This window comes from Pediculus humanus, genomic scaffold, assembly GCF_000006295.1.
Source record: "Pediculus humanus corporis 1103172108266 genomic scaffold, whole genome shotgun sequence".
NCBI classification, from domain to species: Eukaryota; Metazoa; Arthropoda; class Insecta; order Psocodea; family Pediculidae; genus Pediculus; species Pediculus humanus.
In genome coordinates, this window is record NW_002987835.1 from 312,067 (window position 1) to 332,470 (window position 20,404).

The following is a 20,404-nucleotide window of genomic DNA, read 5'->3' on the forward strand; positions in this document are numbered from 1 at the left end:
AACATAACGAAAACATTCTTTAAAACATAAATTATCAATTTCGAAAATTTGTTTTTTCTTTTATGTGTGTGTTGTTTTTATAAAATGAAAAATTATTTTTTTTTTTTGTCATGAGAAAAAAAAAAAAACGATAAAAAAATCCTATTGATTACAAGTACGCAATTGTTCTAGAAAAATAAAAGGAAATAAAAGGAAAGAAAAACTTTTTTCCTTTTATTTTCTTTCCTTTCTTTCCTTTTAATAAACTTTTCGAATCGTCGATGAAAGAAAAAAAAAAAAAAGTTTTATTTTCTTTAACTTTTTAAACATCGTCAAAAAAAAAGGGAAAATTGTTTTTTTTTTTTTTTTTGATAAATTTAACGTTTTCGATGATGACGACAACAACAACAACAACAACGACAACGACAAACGGTCACGACGATAATAAACCCGCGAAAAAAAAAAAAAAAAAATTTTTAATATCGAACATAAATTTAATGTCAACGTTAATATTATAAAAAATCCGTTGTAAAAACAAAATGGATGCGAAATCAAACTTCCTTCGTCATAGAGTAAAAAAACCTTTAACGGAAACGTAAAAAAAAAAAAAAAAAAAAAATTCCCCGCATTCGAAAAATGTTAATTTTTGCCTTTTTTCGTCGTTTTACGCCATCAAACATTTCGCGGTTAAATTTTTTTTTTTGTTAACGGAAACGGAAATGATTTTTTATTCCTACCCCTTCCCCTTTTGGATATTTCCGCGTTCGTCGCGTATTATTATTATTATTATTAATTATTTAAAAATTAATCATTAAGGGTTGGGTTATTTTTAAGGTTTAAGGTTTTGTTTTGCGAAAAAAAGTTTCTAGAAAATTCTTTTTTTTTTTTTAACCCCGACACCGTGAAAAGGATTCGAATATATATATATATATATATATATATATATATATATATATATATATATATATATGGAGGGATAATCCTTTCGCGGATATTTCTAATCATTTTTTACTAACGACAGCATAATCCTACCTTTAAATTCCTGACGGGATTTTTTATTTATTAACGACAACGAGAGACATTTTTTTTGTTAAAAAAAGCGAAAAAAAACTTACATGGATTGTAAAGAAGCAGAACTGCATTCCCTCTGATGCTGTTGTATTATATCTCTCTCTCTCTGCTGCAGGTATTCCGTTTGCTCTCTCACTTCTCTTTCAAATTCCCTTTGCTCTTTTTCCGCTCTGTGTTGTATCCTTTGCTGGTGTGCGGCTTGAAAAGCAAATTCTGCTCTCGCAACCGCTTCCGCTTGTTCTTTTTTCTCCTTTTTTTCTTCTTCGGTTTGACTCCTTCCGCTTCCGCTTCCAGGCGGAGCGTACGAAGTCGAAAACCAAAACTGATGAGCCAGCTTGTTGGTTAAATCAATTTTATTCCTTTCGGATAAAATTTTTACTTTTTTTTTTACTTTTTCCCTCCCCGTTTCCTTATTCTTATACTTTTATATATAATAAATTCTATTATTACTATTATTATTATTATTAATAACTATTTCTACTACTATTATTATTATTATTATTTACGATCGCGAGTCCTGCAAAAAGAAAAAAAAAAAACAAAAATAAAAAAAAAATAAAAAAAATTGCACACACACACATTATTAAATGATAATATTATTTTAACGTGGGATTAAAATTAAACAAAAAGTACGTGGCAGTAGAATCGAAGGTTGGGGGTGGGAGTGGAGGGTGAGAGTGAAGGGGAGGGAGAAGGAGTGGAGGGGAGGGAGAAGGAGAAGGGGGAACGTGTTAAACATCGAATCCGAGACGAAAGCGATTTTAAAAAAAATCGTTTTTTTTTTTTTTATTTTTAAACAACAACAACAACCAGAACAACCAAAACAACCAAATTCAACACTTTAGAAAAGCCGAAACAAAATAAATAAATAAACGAAACAAAGTTTACTGTTGTATATCCAATTAAATTAAGTTCGTTTAAAATTTTTTTTTTTTTGTTTTTTTTTTTTAAGTTTTCAACTAATTAAACTGTTTGAATAATCGAACTCTCTTTCTGTTCTGTTGTCTGTGTGTTTGTGTTGTGTTTTTATGTTTTTATGTTTTTCTATGTCCTTTTTGTAAATTTGTTCATAACCTTCTGCCCTACCCCCCCTCCCCTCTCCTTCCCCCGCAAAAAAAGAGAATCTTCTTCTCACGAATTAAAATTTTAACTTTGTGTGTGTGTTTGTGTTTGTTTGTGTTTGTGTTTGCCGAATGTGCATATTCTGATGTTGAATACGAAAGGAAAAATGGGAGAGAGAAAAAACCCTCGTATAAATTTTAATAATAATAATAATAATAAATAACAAGGGGAACCACCGACAGGTAAATTAGACAGAGAAACCGACTTTTTTATTATTATTATTATCATACACGGTCACCGAGTAATTTATTCGTCATCAATGTTAAATAGCATCATATATACATATTAAATTTAAATTTTTAAATCCGCCATTTTGTTTTTTATATGTGTTTTATCAAATGGGAATAATGAAGTTGTAATAATAATAATAATGATAATTAATGGAGATTTTGTTATGGTAATTAATTAACGTTTCGTCGTTGTCACTATACCCGTCCGCGTTGACGATAATAATGATGATAAGTTGACGTCAATCAATTAAATTAAAAAAATAATAATGATAATAATAATAATAATAATAATAATAATAATAATAATAATAATTTTTTTCCGAAACTCGAAAAATTGTAATAAAATATAAACTCTCAACGATTTTAGGCACGTCATAAAAATAAAAATAAAAAAAAATAAAAGGAAAAAAATTTTTTTTTGTTTACGTCTCGATTTTCAAAATACGTGAGAGAAAGAGAGAGAGGAAATTTTTTCCATTTTTCATTTTTATCCTTCTCCCCCCCCCAAAAAAAAAAAACCGTTAAAGACAAAACGTGAAACCGAAAAAAAAAAAAAAAAAGTTGTTTTTTCATCACGTTTTAATTTTTATTCTACTTTCTTTTTTTTTTTTTGTTAATTCGATACAGAGTCGCAAATTATTATTATTATTATTATTTTACACTTCAGAAGTACGAGAAATAATAATGATAATAATAATAATAATAATAATAATAATAATAATAATAATAATAATAATAATAATAATAATAATAATAATAATAATTAACGATGAAAAAAATTAAATCGGATTTTTTTTTTTCGTTTGTTTGTTTGTTTCAATCGTAAATTACATAACAACCAAACGTTAATTATTATTATTATTACTATTACTATTATTATAATTATTATTATTATTATTACCATTATTATTATTACTATTGTTATTATTATTATTATTTATTCTCTTTTCCGAATCGCATAAAAAAAAAAATAATAATAATCGAAAACATACGAAATTTTATGCAAATCGTGAATATTTTCTTTTTTTTTGGGCGGGGAGTGGAAACATTTTCCGCAATTCACGAAAAAAACCTAAAAAATAAAAAGAGAGAGAGAGAGAGAGAGAGAAAGAGAAAGAGAGAGAAAATTTAAAAAAATTCTCTTAAAAAACAAAAAGAAAAAAAATTTTTTTTTTTTTTGGGGGGGGGCGGGAAAATAAAGGAGGAGGAGGGTGAATAGCGGTGAAAAGGGCACGCACACACAAACAGAAAAAAAATCTTTTAATCTTTTTTTTTTCTGCCTTTTCTTTTATCTTCTTCTTTTTTTTGTTGGTAAAATTTTTTTTCTTCCCTTTTTTCCCTTCTTCATAATAATAATAATAATAATGATAATAATAATAATAATAATGCTAACCTTAATCAAATTTCAAAATCTAATTACTCTCCGTATTAAATATACATAAAAGTTAAACGAACCGTCGTTCTTCTGCTCTTGGAAAACGTTAAATAAATAAAAGAAAAGAAAAGCAAAAAAAAAAAAAAAAACAAATAATAATAATAATAATAATAATAATAATAATAATAATAATAATAATAATAATAATAATAATAAATGAAAAATTTAATTATAGATTTCAACTCTTTTTAATTAAAAAAAAAATTTTTTTCCTCCCCAAAAATTTTCATTTTAAATTGTTTACAAGATAAAAACTTTCCCGCGTAAAAACGCAAGGATGGGATGAGGGTGGGGGGGGGGGCGAGAGGCGAGATTTAAAATTAAAAAAAAAAAAAATTATTATCATTATTATTATTAATATTTTTTTTTTATTTTACTTTTCCGTGCATCGTCGTAAATATAAAAATTGAAAATTAAAAAAGATTAAGACTGGAGAAGGGAAAAAAAAAAAAAATGTTTTTTTTTTTTTTTTTCCAGGGTGTCGTAAAATTAACTGATAAGTACTTTAACGTAGGGTAATAAAAAAAAAAAAAAATTTCATTCCAGAAAATTCCAGAAAGAAAGGTAAAAAAAAAAATTTTACGAATTAACCGAATAAAAAAAAAAAAAACGATCGATTTTAAATTTTTCTTTCTCTCTCTCTCTCTCTCTCTCTCTCTTTTGTTAATAATTTATTTGTTTTTTAAAAAATTTATTGTTTCCTTTTTCTATTTCCCCTTCCCCCTCCCTCCCCTTCCTGTTGTTTTTTTCGGGGGGAGGTTATTCAGGTAAAAACGAAATGAAAAAAAAAAAAAAAATTACATTTAAATTTTTCAAATTTACAAACCGTAAAATTAATCCTCCCTCGGTATTCCTTATTATAATTACTACTACTACTATTATTATTATCATTACCACATTTTGCAATTATTATTATTATTATTATTATTATTAAAAACCGCGACAAACGTTAACAAAAAATAAAACGAAAACTTTTCCTTTTTGATGAACACACACACACACACTTACACGATGAGTATCGATTACGCGAATTCGAATTAAATTCGCGGCGTCCGCCATTTTGAAATTATTAATTCATACTCGTGTAAATTAATTGATTTCAATTGGTTTCTAATAAATTAATTTAATATGAATCGATCGCGATTAAGTTCGATTACCTTTTTTAAAACGAATGTAATCACGTCGGATTCCATTAACCGAAATCAAATTCGATTAATAAAATAAATATATATATATATATTTTTTTTTATTAGCCACTTATTAACGGACGAAATTTCGCCGCCATATTTATTTATCCCGCTCCCGACCGTTTTTTTCATTCATTTCGAATTGATGATGATGATTGATCGAAATGATTTTTTTTTTTTTTTTTTAAATTTCGAACGGTAAAAATTTTCAAAAAAAAAAAAAAAACATCAACCGTTTAATAATTTATCACGGATGACCGTTGGTTTTTTTCGCACACCCCCTCCCCTCTCCGCACCCTCCACCCACGGCAATAAGAATTTTCTAGAAAGAATGTTAAAAGTATCGAAGCGGTTATAAAATAAATTGAAAATAATAATAATGATAATGATAATAAAACGTTGAATTCGTAAAAACGCATACGAGACGAATAATAACGTTTAATAATAATAATAATAATAATAATTTGATTCGATTCGTTTCATTCTATTCGATTTCAAAATTTAAAAAAAATAACGAACTTTTTTTTTTTTTTTTTAACGTTATAAGCTTTCGTCAACGGTTTTTATTATAAATATTCCCCCCTCCCCTTTTACTTTTTTTTATCTCTTCGCTCCTCCCCCTTTCCCTTCCCCTTCCCTCCTCCCACCCCTTCACCACCTACTTCGAACTCCGCGTTTCGATTCTGCCACGACGTTATTGACACGTCATAATTAATTTACATAACGATAATAAAACAAATGTAACTTATTTGTGTGTTATTAATTAATTAATTAATTATTCGAGGGGCGGAGGGAAAACCGTTCGGCGATTATTTTATTAATTTTTTGTTTGTTTGTTCGTTTGTTTGTTTGTTTGTCGATGTAAAACGTTTCGAGATTATTTAAAAATAATTTTTTTTTTTTATGGTTTTAATAAATAAATAAAAAAATTTTTTTTTCTTTGTGTGTTGACGGTTTAAAAATATTCTTATTAACGTTTTGCCAAGATTTTTTTTTCTTTTTTTTTTTTTTGTTAAATATTATTTTATCTTTGTGAACTTTTTTTGTCTTTTTGTCTTATTCCTAAAAGTTTCTTTTTCCCGGGTATCCCCTTATGCCCCCCCCATTATTCTCCAGTAATTTTTTTCCAATTTATACAAAGGTTCCTTCTTTTTTTTTTTTGGGCAATTAAACATACTCATTCAGTATACATATTTATACTTGTATACATATTTTCGTAAATCTCATCGAAATAATAATAATAATAATAATAATAATAATAATAATAATAATAATAATAATAATAATAATAATAATAATAATAATGATGATGATGATGATGATGATGAAATTTAATTTAATTTCTATTATGAAACGATGATAAACGAAAAACAAAAAGAATAAGATGGAAATATTCGTGACGCCATTTTTTAATAACTAACGAAATCGTGACTATCCGACACGTAAATTTAAAATAAAAAAAAAAAAGGAAAACGTTTTTCTTTTTCAAAAAATTTGATTTACCGGTTTTTTTAAAAATGGAAAACGATTTATATTTTTAAACACATCGAAATATAATATGAAATTATTGAAAAATATACGTTTAATATCGAACATAGCGAATGAATGATGATTGGGGGGGGGGGGAAAACCCGGTAAAAATTTGAAATCATAGAGTAATTCAATTGTGTTTCGTTTTTTTCTTTCCCACCAACCCCCAACCCTCCTCCCGCGCAATCCAATAATGATTTCGACATAAAATAAAATATCAATTAATTAGGTATACGTGCATAATTTGAATAAAAAACAAAAAAAATTTAAATTAAAAATCGTAAAAATAAATGATAAAATTGTAATTACATAACAAACCTGGGTCAAAGTTTCCCGTTTTTATACCTGGACATATTCTCCATTCTCCATATAATTTCCATTTTGTAAATTTTTTCCTTTTTTTTTTTTTTTTTTATAACATTTTCCTCCCGCACATCATAATCGATGATTAAATGTGATTTTTATTTATTAACATTATTATTTAACAATAAAACTTTATATAATTTTTTTAATATGGCACCAAAATTTTTGAATAAAAATTCACTAATTTCTTTTGTATTAAAACAGGATTTTTTTTTTTTTTTCTACGTTAAAAAAACGATTGTGTAAAAAAACTATAACGAATGAGATATTTCTTTTTATTTTTTTAAATATAATTTATCGAAATAATCGTTTAATGAAACATTTTTTAAATAATACATAAAAAAAAAAGGATATGTTAAATGAAAATATAATTAATTAATTTAAAATTAATGATTCTCTTAACGGTTAAATAAAAGCGAACTCTGGCGAACACTATGCGGATCATCCTAACATCGACCCCGACAGACCCGAACTAAACAAAAATTGAGAGTGTACGTTCAGAAAAGCCCGCGTTTTGACAAAGGCCCCCTCGGGGCCCTCAAATTTTAATAGAGTGCGCTTTTTTTCTCGTTACTCATATTAATGGAAGTTTTTTTTTCCGTTATAAAACGTATGTCAGTGTTTAGTTTTTTTAATTATTTCTTATTAAATTTTGTTAATGTTTTACTTTTTTATCAAAAAAGAAAAAGTTTAAAGTGTATATAAAAACAATTTCACAACATTTTAAGGTAAGAGATATTATTAAAATAGATATTAGTGTAAAAAGTATTCTCTAAACCGAAACCAAGATTGTAACAATTCAAATTTCTCTTTCTTTCTTTCTTTTCTAACAAATTAAACAAAAAATAGTGTATTAAAGTATAATTCAAAGAGAGAAAAGAAAAAGGAAAGCAAAACGATTTATAATTTGCAATAAAAAAAAAGCTTTCCTTTTTTTTTTTTTACACCAATGAAAAAAGCTTCTTTAAAGGTTCAATATTCATATAATGCTCTTACTTAATTTTTATTTTTTAATTATTTATTACATAATTATGAAAAACCGATACTCTCACACTTTTTTGAGGGGGGGGGGGGGGGGAAACTTGAAAAAAAAATTAAAAACTTTTTCTTTTTTTTATGAGTCTTGGTTTAATCCTTTACCATGTTACAACTTGAACAATATATATTCAAATACTAAACTTTTCAAACTTCAAAAAAATTCCATTTCACAATTTTTTTTTTTTTTTTTTTTCACTTTTTTTTTTTAGTTTTTTTTTTTTTTTTAAATTTTGCCCCCGATATAGCTCCTGTTTTTTCTTTTTTTTTTTTTTCCCAATTTAAAACGGCATTTTTAATAACTATTCTTCAAAAAAAAAAAAAAAACAAAAAGGATCTCTCTCTCTCTCTCTTCTTCCTTCTCTTTATGGTTGTTTGCGAGCTTTTTCTTTTTTTTTTTTTTGCCTTTCATTTTGGTCTCCAATGCTTATTATTATTATAATTATTATTATTTTCACCGATTATTAATTGAGTGAGGAATTCCGTCTGGAATATCTCCTGAAACAAAAACAAAAAGGAAATGATTTGTCTTTAATGTCATTTATTTATTTTTCTTCTATGGTAACTTCCGGAATTATTGTTAAAATGTCTTACATTTTTGACAAAGTTATTTATAAATTGTGATTAACGTAATCTCTGTCGCCAACGTTGATTCTATCCGGTGCAGCTGTCACGCTGAAACCGAGAATTCTATTATCGACTTTTAACATTTTTCCCTTTTTGCTTTTCTTTCCTGTACGAGAAACAAAGACAAACAAACAATCATTATTCGAATGGAAAACTCTTTCTCTCTCTCTCTCTCTCTCTCTCCCCCCCTCTTTCACAAACGAACCTTTGCTTTTAACCTCTTGAAATTCTTGACCGGAGTTGTTAACTTGACATTGGGAACCCGTATTGAGACCTTGAAATTTACCATTACGATTTTCATCTCCTCCGTTTCCCCCTCTTTTCGACGACATCCATCGGGATCTCCGTTCTAAAAATTGTTTTGCAAATTCTTGAGCTTCTTTTCCCTCGCCAACGTAGCATTTCACGTAATCCGTAACTTCGTAAGGAGATTCGATGTCGCGAAGAAAACTTACAAATGTCGGAACTGCAACACGGCACGTTTTAGTAAAAAAAAAAAATTAAAATTTTCTAGATTGTTCCTAATTGAATTTCATAGACTCACTATCGATATCGGATTGAATGGATTGCAATGATGCCGAACACCACGTTGTAAATTCATCGTCGACTCTTTCAAACAACTTCATGACGGCAGCTTCCTCTTTTTTATTAGATGATTTCGGTTTCGAACCTTTTTGCGCGTTTCCAGAATTGTTTCCGCCGCCGCCGCCGCCGCCGGTTTTCTGAGAGGAAGCCTATGGGGTGCGTGACAAGAGGAGAGAATAGAAAAAGTGTGAAACGAAGACGAAAATAATTTTAATTTGAAAAAAATCTTACCGGTTGAGTTTTTTGCTTTTGAGGAGATGATGGAACTTTCGTCTTATTTTTCGAATTGTTGGGAGCAACTTCTTCCCAAAATCCGGATGCGGCGTTGTTATTTTGACTATTGGTAACACCTACCCAAGGAGCGGGACTGCTTGTCCAATTCAACGATTGCGAGGCACTCCCCCAAATGCTCGTGTTCGCAGTTAAAGCTGCTTCTTTTTGTTGTTGGGCTCTTTCTAACCGTTCTTTTTCTAATTGCTGATACAAGAAGAACAAAAAAAAAATTTTCTCTCTCTCTCTCTCTCTCTTTCTCGAAACTTCTCCGACAGTTTTTTTTTTTTTTTTTGCTAAATTGAATGATTAATGATTATTAAAAAAACAAACAAACAAACAAACAAACCTTTGCCAATTGCAATTGTTCTTCAGCTTGTATTTCTGCCAAACTTTTCACACTCGGATTAACTTTTGGCATTTGCTCGGCCCATTTCAAATTTAAACTGTTCCCTTGATTCTCGGCCTCTTTTTGCATTTGCTGTTGCATTTCCTTTTCTTGAGCTTTTTGTATAGCGATTTGTTGCTCGCGAAGCATTTGCTTTTCATTTAAAAAAAAAAAAAAAAAATAATTAAATAAATAATAATAATAAAAAAAAGAAGCAGAAGATAAGATTATTTAAAATTTAAAACTTCATTAATCACTTCTGTCGTGTCGTACCTGTTTTTTTTCTTTTTCTTGCATTTTTTGAATGTCTGAAAGGCTAGTGCTAGGATTTGTTACAGCGGGCTGACACCAGGGCAAAGGCTTTTTAAAAGATTCAATTTGCTGTTGATCTTGCTGTACCTTTTTATGAGTTTCCGTTTGTTTTTTAACTTGCTCTTGCTTCTTGGCAGTTTCTTCTTCCTCATGTTGCTGTTGCTGTTGTTGCTGCTGCTTTTTTTTCAAACGTTGTTGCTCTTCCTCTTTCCTATACAAAATGTATTTTACATTAAGGATAATGGAATAAATGAACAGATCCTTTACGCGTAACATTTTATCTTTTATTACTTTTTCTTTTCAGTTTCCTGCGCTTTTTTCTTTCCCTCTTCAAGCAGTCGTTTCTTTTCTCTCTCCTCTTCCTTTTTCCGTTCTTTTTCTTCCTTTTTCTTTTGTGCTTCTTGCATTTTTTTCTGCGCTTCTTGTAATTTTTTAGCAGCTTCTTGTTTTTTCTTCAGTGCCGCTTCTTCTTGTTGCTGTTTTCGTTTCAACTCTTCCGCCTTTTTTTTCTCCTCTTTTTCTTTTTCCTTTTCTTTTTGAATCTATCAATGCAATGAAAATACATTGAAAATAAAAAAAAAAAAATCCTTCGAATTAAAAAAAAAAAAAAAAAAAAAGTGAAAATTTACTCTAATTTTTTCTTCCTCTAATTTCTTCTTTTCCAATTTTTTCATTTCTTCTTTTTTCTCCTCTTCCTTTCGTTTTTTCTCTTCTAATTCCTTTTGTTTTCTAACAGCTTCTTCCTCTTCTTCTTTACGCTTCCGTAACTCTTCTTGCCTTCTCTCTTCTTCTAAGCGTAAATGTTGTTCGGCAAGAATTTGTTGCTCAGTTTTCATTTCCCACATGGGTAACCCTCCAGCGTTGGCGGGTTGATTGGTTTGCGGCCAATGTTGCGCTCGACCTACAAATTGATAAAAAATTAATTTTACAAAAAACTCATCTTACAGGTGTGAACACACTCGAGGACGCAACATCATTACCGGGAGCACCCCATAGGGAGTCGGAAGGAGCAGGAGCCGGGGAATTAGCCACGTTTAATTTCCCCAACTGCCTGAATATCTTTTGAATTGGATCTTCCGTTTCTGATTCTTCAGCACAAACGTATGGAGCGGCGGGATTCATTCCCTTATTTGCGAGAACAGGATTCTAAATTAAGAAATCAATCGATCATTGTGGTAAGTCTATTATTATTTAATTTTTCTTCGGAGGAGGGATTTATGATTTTTGACTTGGAAATTGTACGATATTTACCATATGCGGTTGAGCATTTATATTATGGTTTAATACCATTCCCATGGGATTCATGGGATTCACGACGGGCGGTTGTTGAGGTGCTTGCATAACGTTCATGTTCTGTATGAGTTGCCGCAAAGGATCGATATTTTTATTATCTCTTACTTCCGGCATTGGCATTTTATTCTAAAAATAAATTTTTAAGTTGTTAAACGGGGATTCCCCTCAAAGTGAGAAATGCAAAAATTCCGATTGCAATACCTGTTGCATTTGATTTAACAATTGTGAAAATGAATTTTTTTCCATTTGAGCTAATTGGTCCATCGAAAGAGACGATTGTTGAGCCATAGCTAATTTCTGCATTAAAAGATTTCTCTGTTGAACTGAATTTAAAGCGTTCCAAACTTCCGACTGTGATAACTTGTTGAGGGCTAATTGCTGACTGTAAAATTAAAAAGTAAAATGACGTGGAAATCAAAAACGATTGATTAATTATTGGAAAACACCCCGTGAACTCAAGTTTTTTTTTTTTTTTTTTTTTTTCCCTCATTTCTTTTAAAAATCATTCATTATTTTTATTTCTGGAGATTGAAAGGAATTCGATCGGTACCAACCATTAAAAGTAACTGATCAATACATAATTCAATAAGGCACAATTATTTCTGGTCCAGGAAATTTCAAAGGGACTCTTGAAAATGTATGTTTTACTGATGAGAGAGCTCGGCCCTAAAAACTAGAATTTCTGTAGATTCAAATAACTTTTCCCAGGTTCCTATAAAACATTGTAACTTGAAACCTGAAATGGGAAAAGTGGTTCTTCGAAATTGTCAACGGTTGTGAAATGATTATTTTATAGAAACGATTTTATTTCCATTTATTTTGAGGGGGGGGGGGGTGGGTGGTGGTGAGGTGAAAGAATGGAACGAAATAAGGGCAAAAAAAAATTATTAAAAAGATTTAATTCGATAGGTAAAGTGCAAAATCATCGTACCTGAGTAAAAATTGCTCGTGCCAAAGTTGATATTGATGATATTTTTCTTTGAAAACATCCGGCCTAGAGAGTACTGCTACAGGTGCTTTGATCACAGGTATATTGACTCCGGGAAGAAATGGAATCGTACCATATCTAACCATTAAATCACCGAGTTTAACATAAACTTCATCTTGTTCTCGGCGTACCAAAAGCGAAAGTTGAAAATACCCATTCATAAACCATCCCAGCATTTCACTCGGTTTAAACGGACCTGAAAATTTTCAACAACAACAATAATAATAATAATAATTATTATTATTATTATTATTTACTTTTCGACTTTTTCGTAAAGGTACTTTTCTTTTTTTTTAATTATCTAACTTGCCTTGAACGTTTCCTTGTGGATCTCTATAATACCATTTAGTGTTTTCTACGTTGACTGGAAATTTTTCTTCATCTTCGAATAGTTTAACTACCGTGTCTTTAACAACTTCGGCCATTCCTTCCATGTCTTCTTCCGAACCTTGTCGGTTAACCGCCGAAACATCTTTTCCCGCTCCACCTCCTAGACGCGAGCCTGAAACGTACAATCATTCATTATCGTTTGTTCTCTCTTAAATAATTAGTAAACAAACATTTCTAAACGGGTAAAAGATTTAAAAAATAGGGAAAAACGGGAAAACGAATAATATTTTAATGGGGGATGAATGAATGGGCGAAATCGATCCTCCCTTTTTCCCTCCTCCCCTCCCCTCCCCTCCCTCCCCTTGTTTTTTGTTTGATGAGTCAATAAGTGACAAAGCGTGTTGTTTATACCTGCATCAATCGATAAATTATTTATATTATCATTGACATTGAAATCTGTAGTTTTCTCTTTGACATCGGGTCCTCCAGAATTTAAATGTACACTTTTTTCACTTTTAACAAGAGTTTCTTTCATCACTCCGCCGCCATTGGGTTCCAGTACTACTTTATCATCTTTTTTACGCGAATTTTTAACGTCACCACTTTCACTCGGCTCTTTGTTTGTATCTAATTTATCGACAAAGTTTTGATGTTGTACTCGTATTATTCTGTCAAAATTCTGCGCTTCCGTCCTTTTCGATGATATCGTTATGCTATTTTCCGACGAATCTGATTTTAAATTTGAACTGCTCTGACTTTTCGATATTGAATGCAATGACGACGATGACGACGGCTTAGGGGATTCCGTTAGATTTCCCTGAGCCGTTTGACTACGTAAAAGTTTACGATCTTTCACTAAACCGACGTTCGGGTCGTCACCACAATCTTCGTTCTTTTTCGAACGAGGAGGAGATTTCGTTTTGTGTTGAACATTTCCATCGTCTGATAAACGGTGCCTTATACTTCTCGAACCAAAATTTTCCTGTAAAAAACCATTCGAAATCATTAAAAAAAAAAAAAGATTTAAAAAAAAAACCGAGCGTGTAATAATAAAATGCATATTTCCCGTTTGAAATAGTCTGATGAAACTCGTTTATCAGGTTTTTTTTAAATATCTGATTACAAAAGATTTGATGTTATATACGTCAATGCATTTCTTTTTTTTTTGTTTTCTTTTTGCTTTTGGAGAAAGTAATTTTGTGAAATTTTTTTGGTACCTCTTCTTCGTCGGAATAGTTTCCACCGTGAAAGGCTCCACTCGCATCGAAACTTCCACCGCTTTCGCTAGGATTTTCCATGGCCCACTCGGGAACTTCATCAACGAAATTGCTTCTTTTGCTAGAAAGAGAGTCTTCATCGTGACTGCGACCGCGTAAACCTTCATCAGCCCAACCTCTTCCCCAACTCGATGTTCTACTTGCCGATTTTGATAAACTTCCACCCTCGCCAGAATCAGATTCGTCTCTCCAACTGTTTGATCTTCCCCATTTATCCGATTTTCTCCAACCTAAAATCCCATACCCACCCCAAAAAAAAATTGATGAAAATTTTTATATATATATATATTAAATTATGATATGAGTTTTGTATTTGCCTTCTTCGTCGTCTATCCCGCGGTGTCGCCGCCAATTTTCGTTACTATTTCTACCGCTTCCGGTAAAATCTTTCATTGATACAAATTCTTTTCTAGGAGATGTCGAACCGTTCCAATCTCCCGGGTCTCCTCCATTACGCTCCCCCCAACTTCTTTCCGAGCCCTGAAAAAAAAAAAAAAAATATATAGATATACTTTATCTTATATGCAATCAAAAACAAACACACTTAATTATTAACAATTTATAATTTTCTAATGATAATAGTTATCTCAATCTTGAGATATTTTTTTTTTTTTAAAACAAGTTTTAAGTTTTGTTGATTAGTGAATTGGCTAAAAAAAAAAAAAAGGGAAATCGTATCGCGATCATACGTACTTGGGATCTGTCGTAACTACGTAAACTTCTGGAGAAAGGCCGTTCCGGTGGACCATCTTTAACGTTGTCTGACTGTTCTTCACAACTGAGTCCCCTACTATAATGAAATCCCCCAGATCCTCTGAGTCTTCCTCTTCCCCTATCAATTAATCCTCCTCTACCTCTGAGAACACCTCCAGGAGGGCCAGCCAGAGTTTTACCATTCAAACGAAGTACAACATCACTGTTAATACCTTTGTGCCATTGTCTCTGAAAGGGAACGAAAAGAAAAATTTTTAATTGGAAAATTTCTTATTCTATACCTATTGAAAATGAGTAAAAAAAAAATTAAACTCACAGTTTCCTCTTCAGTCATAGTAAGTAAGGCCATGGGTGTTTGTGTCTTTTCTACATAAAGACCTTGAAGTTTAACAAGAGGATCTGGGGCTCTGACATTACGATCGAATAAAGCTAACATTTCTTCTCGTCCATAACGATGTTCAGCCAGTTGATATTTTGGTGCCCCTCCAGTATTTCCTTCGGAGGATAAATTTCTAAGCCATTCAGGTCCAAATTTCAATGAGTCTGTCATTTTTGAAAATCTGAAAGGGAAAACAAATCAATATTTTTCTTTTTCCGGGTTCAACATAAATCACAATCGCTTAATCGAACATAAACAAAATGTTGTTTATGTTTTACATAAACAATCTCACAATATTAAACAACCCTTAACAATTAAATTAATTTAATTAAACTTAAATTTTTCACATGTAAATTATTATATAAAATGAAATTGACTCACACTTACTAACTACTACTACTACTATTTTTTCAAACAAGAACAAACAAAGAGAGAGATAGATAGATAGATAGATAGAAATTAAATTAATTTATATCTACGTGTAAACGTAATTTTTATAAAAAAAAATAAAAAAATGTAAAAGTTAAATGCATATGGGAGAAAACAAGTCTGATAACACCATTTATACCACGTTGACTAAATAGGCTTACGATAGTTGTTGTACACACACGATGAAGAATCCAAAAAAAAAAAAAAAAAAAAGAAATTAGAAATTTAAAAAAAAATATAATATATATATATATAAATATATTTAGATACGTTACTCCACACCCAGGACTTTAAAAAAAAAAAAAAAAGGGATTTTATAATTAAATAAAAAATTTCATTTAATTACCCTTTAAATAATAATAATAATAATAATATTTTTATTCCCAATATTAATTAAATTGAATATTACAAATGTGAAATACAAATCGAATAATACAAATATTTCAAATATATATAGTGTCCTAGATGGCATCCATTAAACTTGGTTTTATAATTATTATTATTTTCGAATCATGCAATTTAACATATATATAAAAAAAAAAAAAAAAAAAAAAAATTACGTTTACAACTTACGAAAAATAAAAATTTAATTTTTTTTTTCTTTCTCTCTCTCTCTCTTTTTTTTATTCGTTTCGTATGTATAATAATAATAAAAAACGGTTAAAATTTTTCGAGAAAAAAATAATAATAATAATAATTGTTTTTTTGTGTCGTGTACCTGATTTATAAGAAGAACAATTCAACAAAACATAAATCCATTCACCAATATGGACGATTTTTTCCGTATGTATATCTCTACGCATGTGTGAAAATGTCGAAAATGTAAATATCTTCCATTGAATCGTTACAAAGGAAACAAAAAAAAAAAAAAAAAATTATTTTCCTTTTACGTATATTGCGTACGAGTATTATTACTACATTACGCCGATTTATACGTTTTTATTTTAATTATGTTTTATTGTTCGTTTTTTTTGCTTTTTCCTTTTTCTCTCTCTCTCTCTCTCTTTTTAATTTAATTACCTTTTTTTAACCGCCATTTCGTTCCCTTTTCGCTTAAAATTCAAAATGGCTTCGGTTCTTTCAGAAATTAATTATTTAATTACTTGAGTTGTTTTATTTAATAATTATTTAACGATTTATTTAGGTGTTAAACATGTAAGGTAAAAATTAATTAAAATAATTTTTTTATTTGAAAAAATAATAATAATAATAATAGTAATAAAAAACAGGTACTTATAAGCTTAATATTAACATTATATGTATATGTGTGAAATATTTTAATCAAAGTTTTGATATTTCATCTCCGACAATGTAAGGATTATCAATACCTTCTGGAGGATGTTTAGATGTTTTCTTTTTTCCAGCATACAATAAATTAATTTTTCCAGCAAAATGATCTTCAATTTCGTGTAACGTCCAACCCTCCGTTTCCGGGAGTAAAAAGTAAAAAATAACGGTGGCAATCAAACCGCACACACTGTAAAGCCAATAAACTCCAGGAAAAGTTAATAAATTAATTAATGAGAAAAATGTTTTGTTTGATGCGAAACCCAATATGTATCCTACAGATGCACTTGCTCCACTTGCAAATCCTCTTACTTCTGGAGGATACACTTCACCAATCAATATCCAAGGGAGTAATCGAAGAGCTGTGAAAGCGAAAAATGAACCACCTATTAAACTACACATGGGAACCCAAGAATACCCATCTAAATCAGGATGTTCTTTTATGTATGCTCCATTATCGAGTTTTACGACTCCTAGGAAAAAGTGAGCGTAAAATCCCACGCAGGAAAATACAACAGCAGCTCCTGCTGTCGAAAGGAAAACCAAGGGTCTTTTACCAGTGTAATGTATCATTATGACACAAAATAATGTTCCTAATATTTGTGCAACTCCTAATATCAAAGTGGCTAAATATTTATCAATTGGAGCACCCAAAGTTCCAAAAATATTAACGGCATATGTGGTCGTCGTAGTCAAACCTGAAAAATGTCCAGTCAAAAAAGCAAGACAAACGAGAAAAAATGGAATAAGAAAAGTTCTCTTCTTGTAATTATCCACATTCGGTACACAATTGTTGTTTGTTTTAAATGATATTTCATCTTCCATTTTATTTCCTTTATCAGATTCGGTTTTTCCAATGACGCTAACAACAGTTACAGGTTCATTTTTTTGCAAATCTGGTCGTATGCTTTTAACTAAACTTTTAAATTCAGTTTGAACTTTATGTGGTTCGACCCAACCTCTAAGCCAACCTAAAGCTTCTTGAGCTTCCTTTAATTTTCCTCTACCTAAAAAAAAAAATGAAAACATTTATTAGATTTGAATGATTATTTCATAACAAAAACTTTATTCATATGTAATTTCAAGGTTAATTTTATTTAAATTGTAAAGAAGAATCATTTAATTTAATAATTTGCCCAATGTACAATTTTACAATAAGATATCCTGTTTTATTATTGCGAAAAAAAAAAAATTTTTTTTTATTACTTATTAGCCAATGTGGACTCTCTGGTATGAAACACAAAGCTATGAATGCTATTATGGGTGCTGATGTATTTACAGCACTCAAAGTTCTCCAGTCCCAAAAATTACCCATGAAAAATTGTGTAAAAGTTCCTAATATCACAGATAATGACGAAGATGCTGATAGTATACCTCTGACGTGTGGTTGTGTTATTTCTGCAACGTATGTTAAAATCTAGAAAAGAAACCGGAAGTATTAAAGTTTTTCTGGAAAATGTATTAATTCAATTAGAAATTAAATTACAGGAGCTTCTAAAAGTCCACCAGTTAATCCAGTCAATGCTAAACTGGCATAAAGTACGGCTGTTGAATTTGCAAAATATAACATAATCCATGTTATTAAAAATGGTATTGTTAAAACTTGCATGGAACGTTTTCTTCCAAATGGTTGTGTTACTATTCCGGATATTATACATCCCAAAGGAACCGTTATTAAATTTATGCTACCTGGAAGAAAAAAATAAAAGGAAATACTTTTAATACTACAATGAAGAAAAGAAAATTGTGTTAAATGATATAACATGAAAGAAACGCCATAGGTTAAATTTAGTTTGTATGTGTGTTGTAAAAACTCGCCTGGCAACATTTTTATACGTTGATGCATTAATAAACCGATATAAAAATTTAACCTCCAATTTAAAAAAATGGCGAATTTTTTTTAAAGAAAAAAATGTTTACCGGGAAAAATGTTATGAAAATTGATATTTAAGAATTTGAAAAACAAATCGACTGTGACGACACAGGAAGTTTTTAAATTGTAATTTAATTAATTACAAACGTTTGTTAAATAATTGAGGAAAACAAACAATCGAAATGTTTTACAAAGTCACTATGAGTTTACAACGTTGAGGATTTTTTGATTTTTCTTCTTACCAAACCAAGAAATTTCTTCGTCAGTAAGCGATAATGATGATGATGATGATGATGTTGTTTCATTTTGAGAAGAATTTTGAAGGCTTGGTATAACTATGGTTGGAAAACCGAGAGTCATCCCGTATCCAAGCAAAATAAGATTTTTTGCCATAGTCGCCAAAACTTGAGGCATTGTCGATTTCCATTTAGGTGTTGGTGATGTGTCCACCATTTCAGGTTTATTAACAACCGGTTCATTCCTAACGACAAACAAAAACACATTAGGTTTACTTAGCAAACACACTGCAAAAAATTTTCATATTTGTTTTATTATTATTATTATTAATAAAACGATCGTCGACGCCATTTTGATTTTTTTACCATCAGTAAAACATTACGCGTTTTTTTATGTACTAAGCTAAAAAAAAAAAACTAGGTCTTGTTATAATAATAATAATAATAATTTAAAAGGTTTTACGTAATAGAAAAAATGCAAAGAATTAATAGTTGTGGGGGAGGGGGTGGGAAATGTATGGTTTTTCGTTTGTTGTTGTTGTTTATTTAAGAGAATTTGCAAAAAAAATTACATAAAATGTTACAAAATTTTAAAAACAAACCACACCCGAATGAATCAGAATAATAATAATAGTCTAACTAAATGAGATGTTTGTAACGGTTAAATAATTTTTTTTACAATCCAATTCGATATATCGATCGATTTAAATTTTAAATAAATGTAAATTTATTTACGTTATGAAAAAAAAAAAACGTTCGTTTTCCCTTAAAGCACGAAAGTTATGAATGAAACGAATGTTTTTTTAATGAGACTTAATAAAACCTTCTTCTGAAAATAAATATGGCGGATAATAAAAAAAAATTAATTAAATAATTCAAAGTTTTTTATTATCAATCAATAATAAAATGTTTAATCTGCGATTAATAAATGTCTTATTTATTTTTTTATTTTTTATTTTTTTAGAAAAAGAGAGAGAGAGAGAAGGGGACAGATGAAAAATGAAAAAGAAAGAGAGAGAGAGACATATTTATGGCGAAAAGGTAAGTGATTGAATTTTTTTATTAATCACAATATGAGGTCAAGGTTTGCGAATTTTTTTTTTTTTTTGCGCGCAAATTTTTATTTATAAAAATTCGAGTAAAAGTAAAGTAAATATCGATCAGGGATTTAAATACCTTACAAATAATAATAATAATAATAATAATAATAATAATAATAATAATGATTTTATGAGTATCGATCAGCTGTTCAAATCAGGTGTCAAACGAGAAAGTGTCAATGAGACTTTGAAAATTATAAAAAATCACTTTCGTTTTCATCGGGTTTTATTTTTGTCGAACGGTTATTAAAATTAATTAGTCGATTAGTCGTATGTAAAAATGGAATCGATCATCGATCGATATATCGATCTATCGATTAGGTATCGATAAAAACAAATAATCGAATCGTTAAAAAAAAAATTT

General features: G+C 29.6%; 3 protein-coding genes across 3 annotated transcripts; all 3 read right to left on the minus strand.

Annotated features, from left to right (window-relative positions):
- Positions 1–1,090: 1,090 nt before the first annotated feature.
- On the minus strand, positions 1,091–1,631 carry Phum_PHUM498160 (uncharacterized protein; the record flags this gene model as incomplete). Its single annotated transcript, XM_002430722.1, has 2 exons — positions 1,091–1,409; positions 1,624–1,631. 2 exons carry the CDS (start codon positions 1,629–1,631, stop codon positions 1,091–1,093), a joined length of 327 nt encoding a protein of 108 aa, XP_002430767.1.
- Positions 1,632–8,563: 6,932 nt separating this feature from the next.
- Positions 8,564–15,286, minus strand: Phum_PHUM498170 (uncharacterized protein; the record flags this gene model as incomplete). Its single annotated transcript, XM_002430723.1, has 18 exons — positions 8,564–8,685; positions 8,785–9,045; positions 9,124–9,313; positions 9,396–9,641; positions 9,784–9,975; positions 10,096–10,345; positions 10,426–10,661; positions 10,764–11,035; positions 11,115–11,280; positions 11,386–11,553; positions 11,629–11,809; positions 12,359–12,611; positions 12,726–12,779; positions 13,157–13,727; positions 13,963–14,252; positions 14,385–14,502; positions 14,716–14,964; positions 15,053–15,286. 18 exons carry the CDS (start codon positions 15,284–15,286, stop codon positions 8,564–8,566), a joined length of 4,053 nt encoding a protein of 1,350 aa, XP_002430768.1.
- A 1,539-nt stretch (positions 15,287–16,825) lies between these two features.
- Positions 16,826–19,157, minus strand: Phum_PHUM498180 (uncharacterized protein; the record flags this gene model as incomplete). The annotated part of the gene is made up of 4 exons (XM_002430724.1): positions 16,826–17,838; positions 18,038–18,248; positions 18,318–18,520; positions 18,947–19,157. The coding sequence occupies 4 exons, from the start codon at positions 19,155–19,157 to the stop codon at positions 16,826–16,828; spliced, it is 1,638 nt and encodes a 545-aa protein (XP_002430769.1).
- Positions 19,158–20,404: the final 1,247 nt, after the last annotated feature.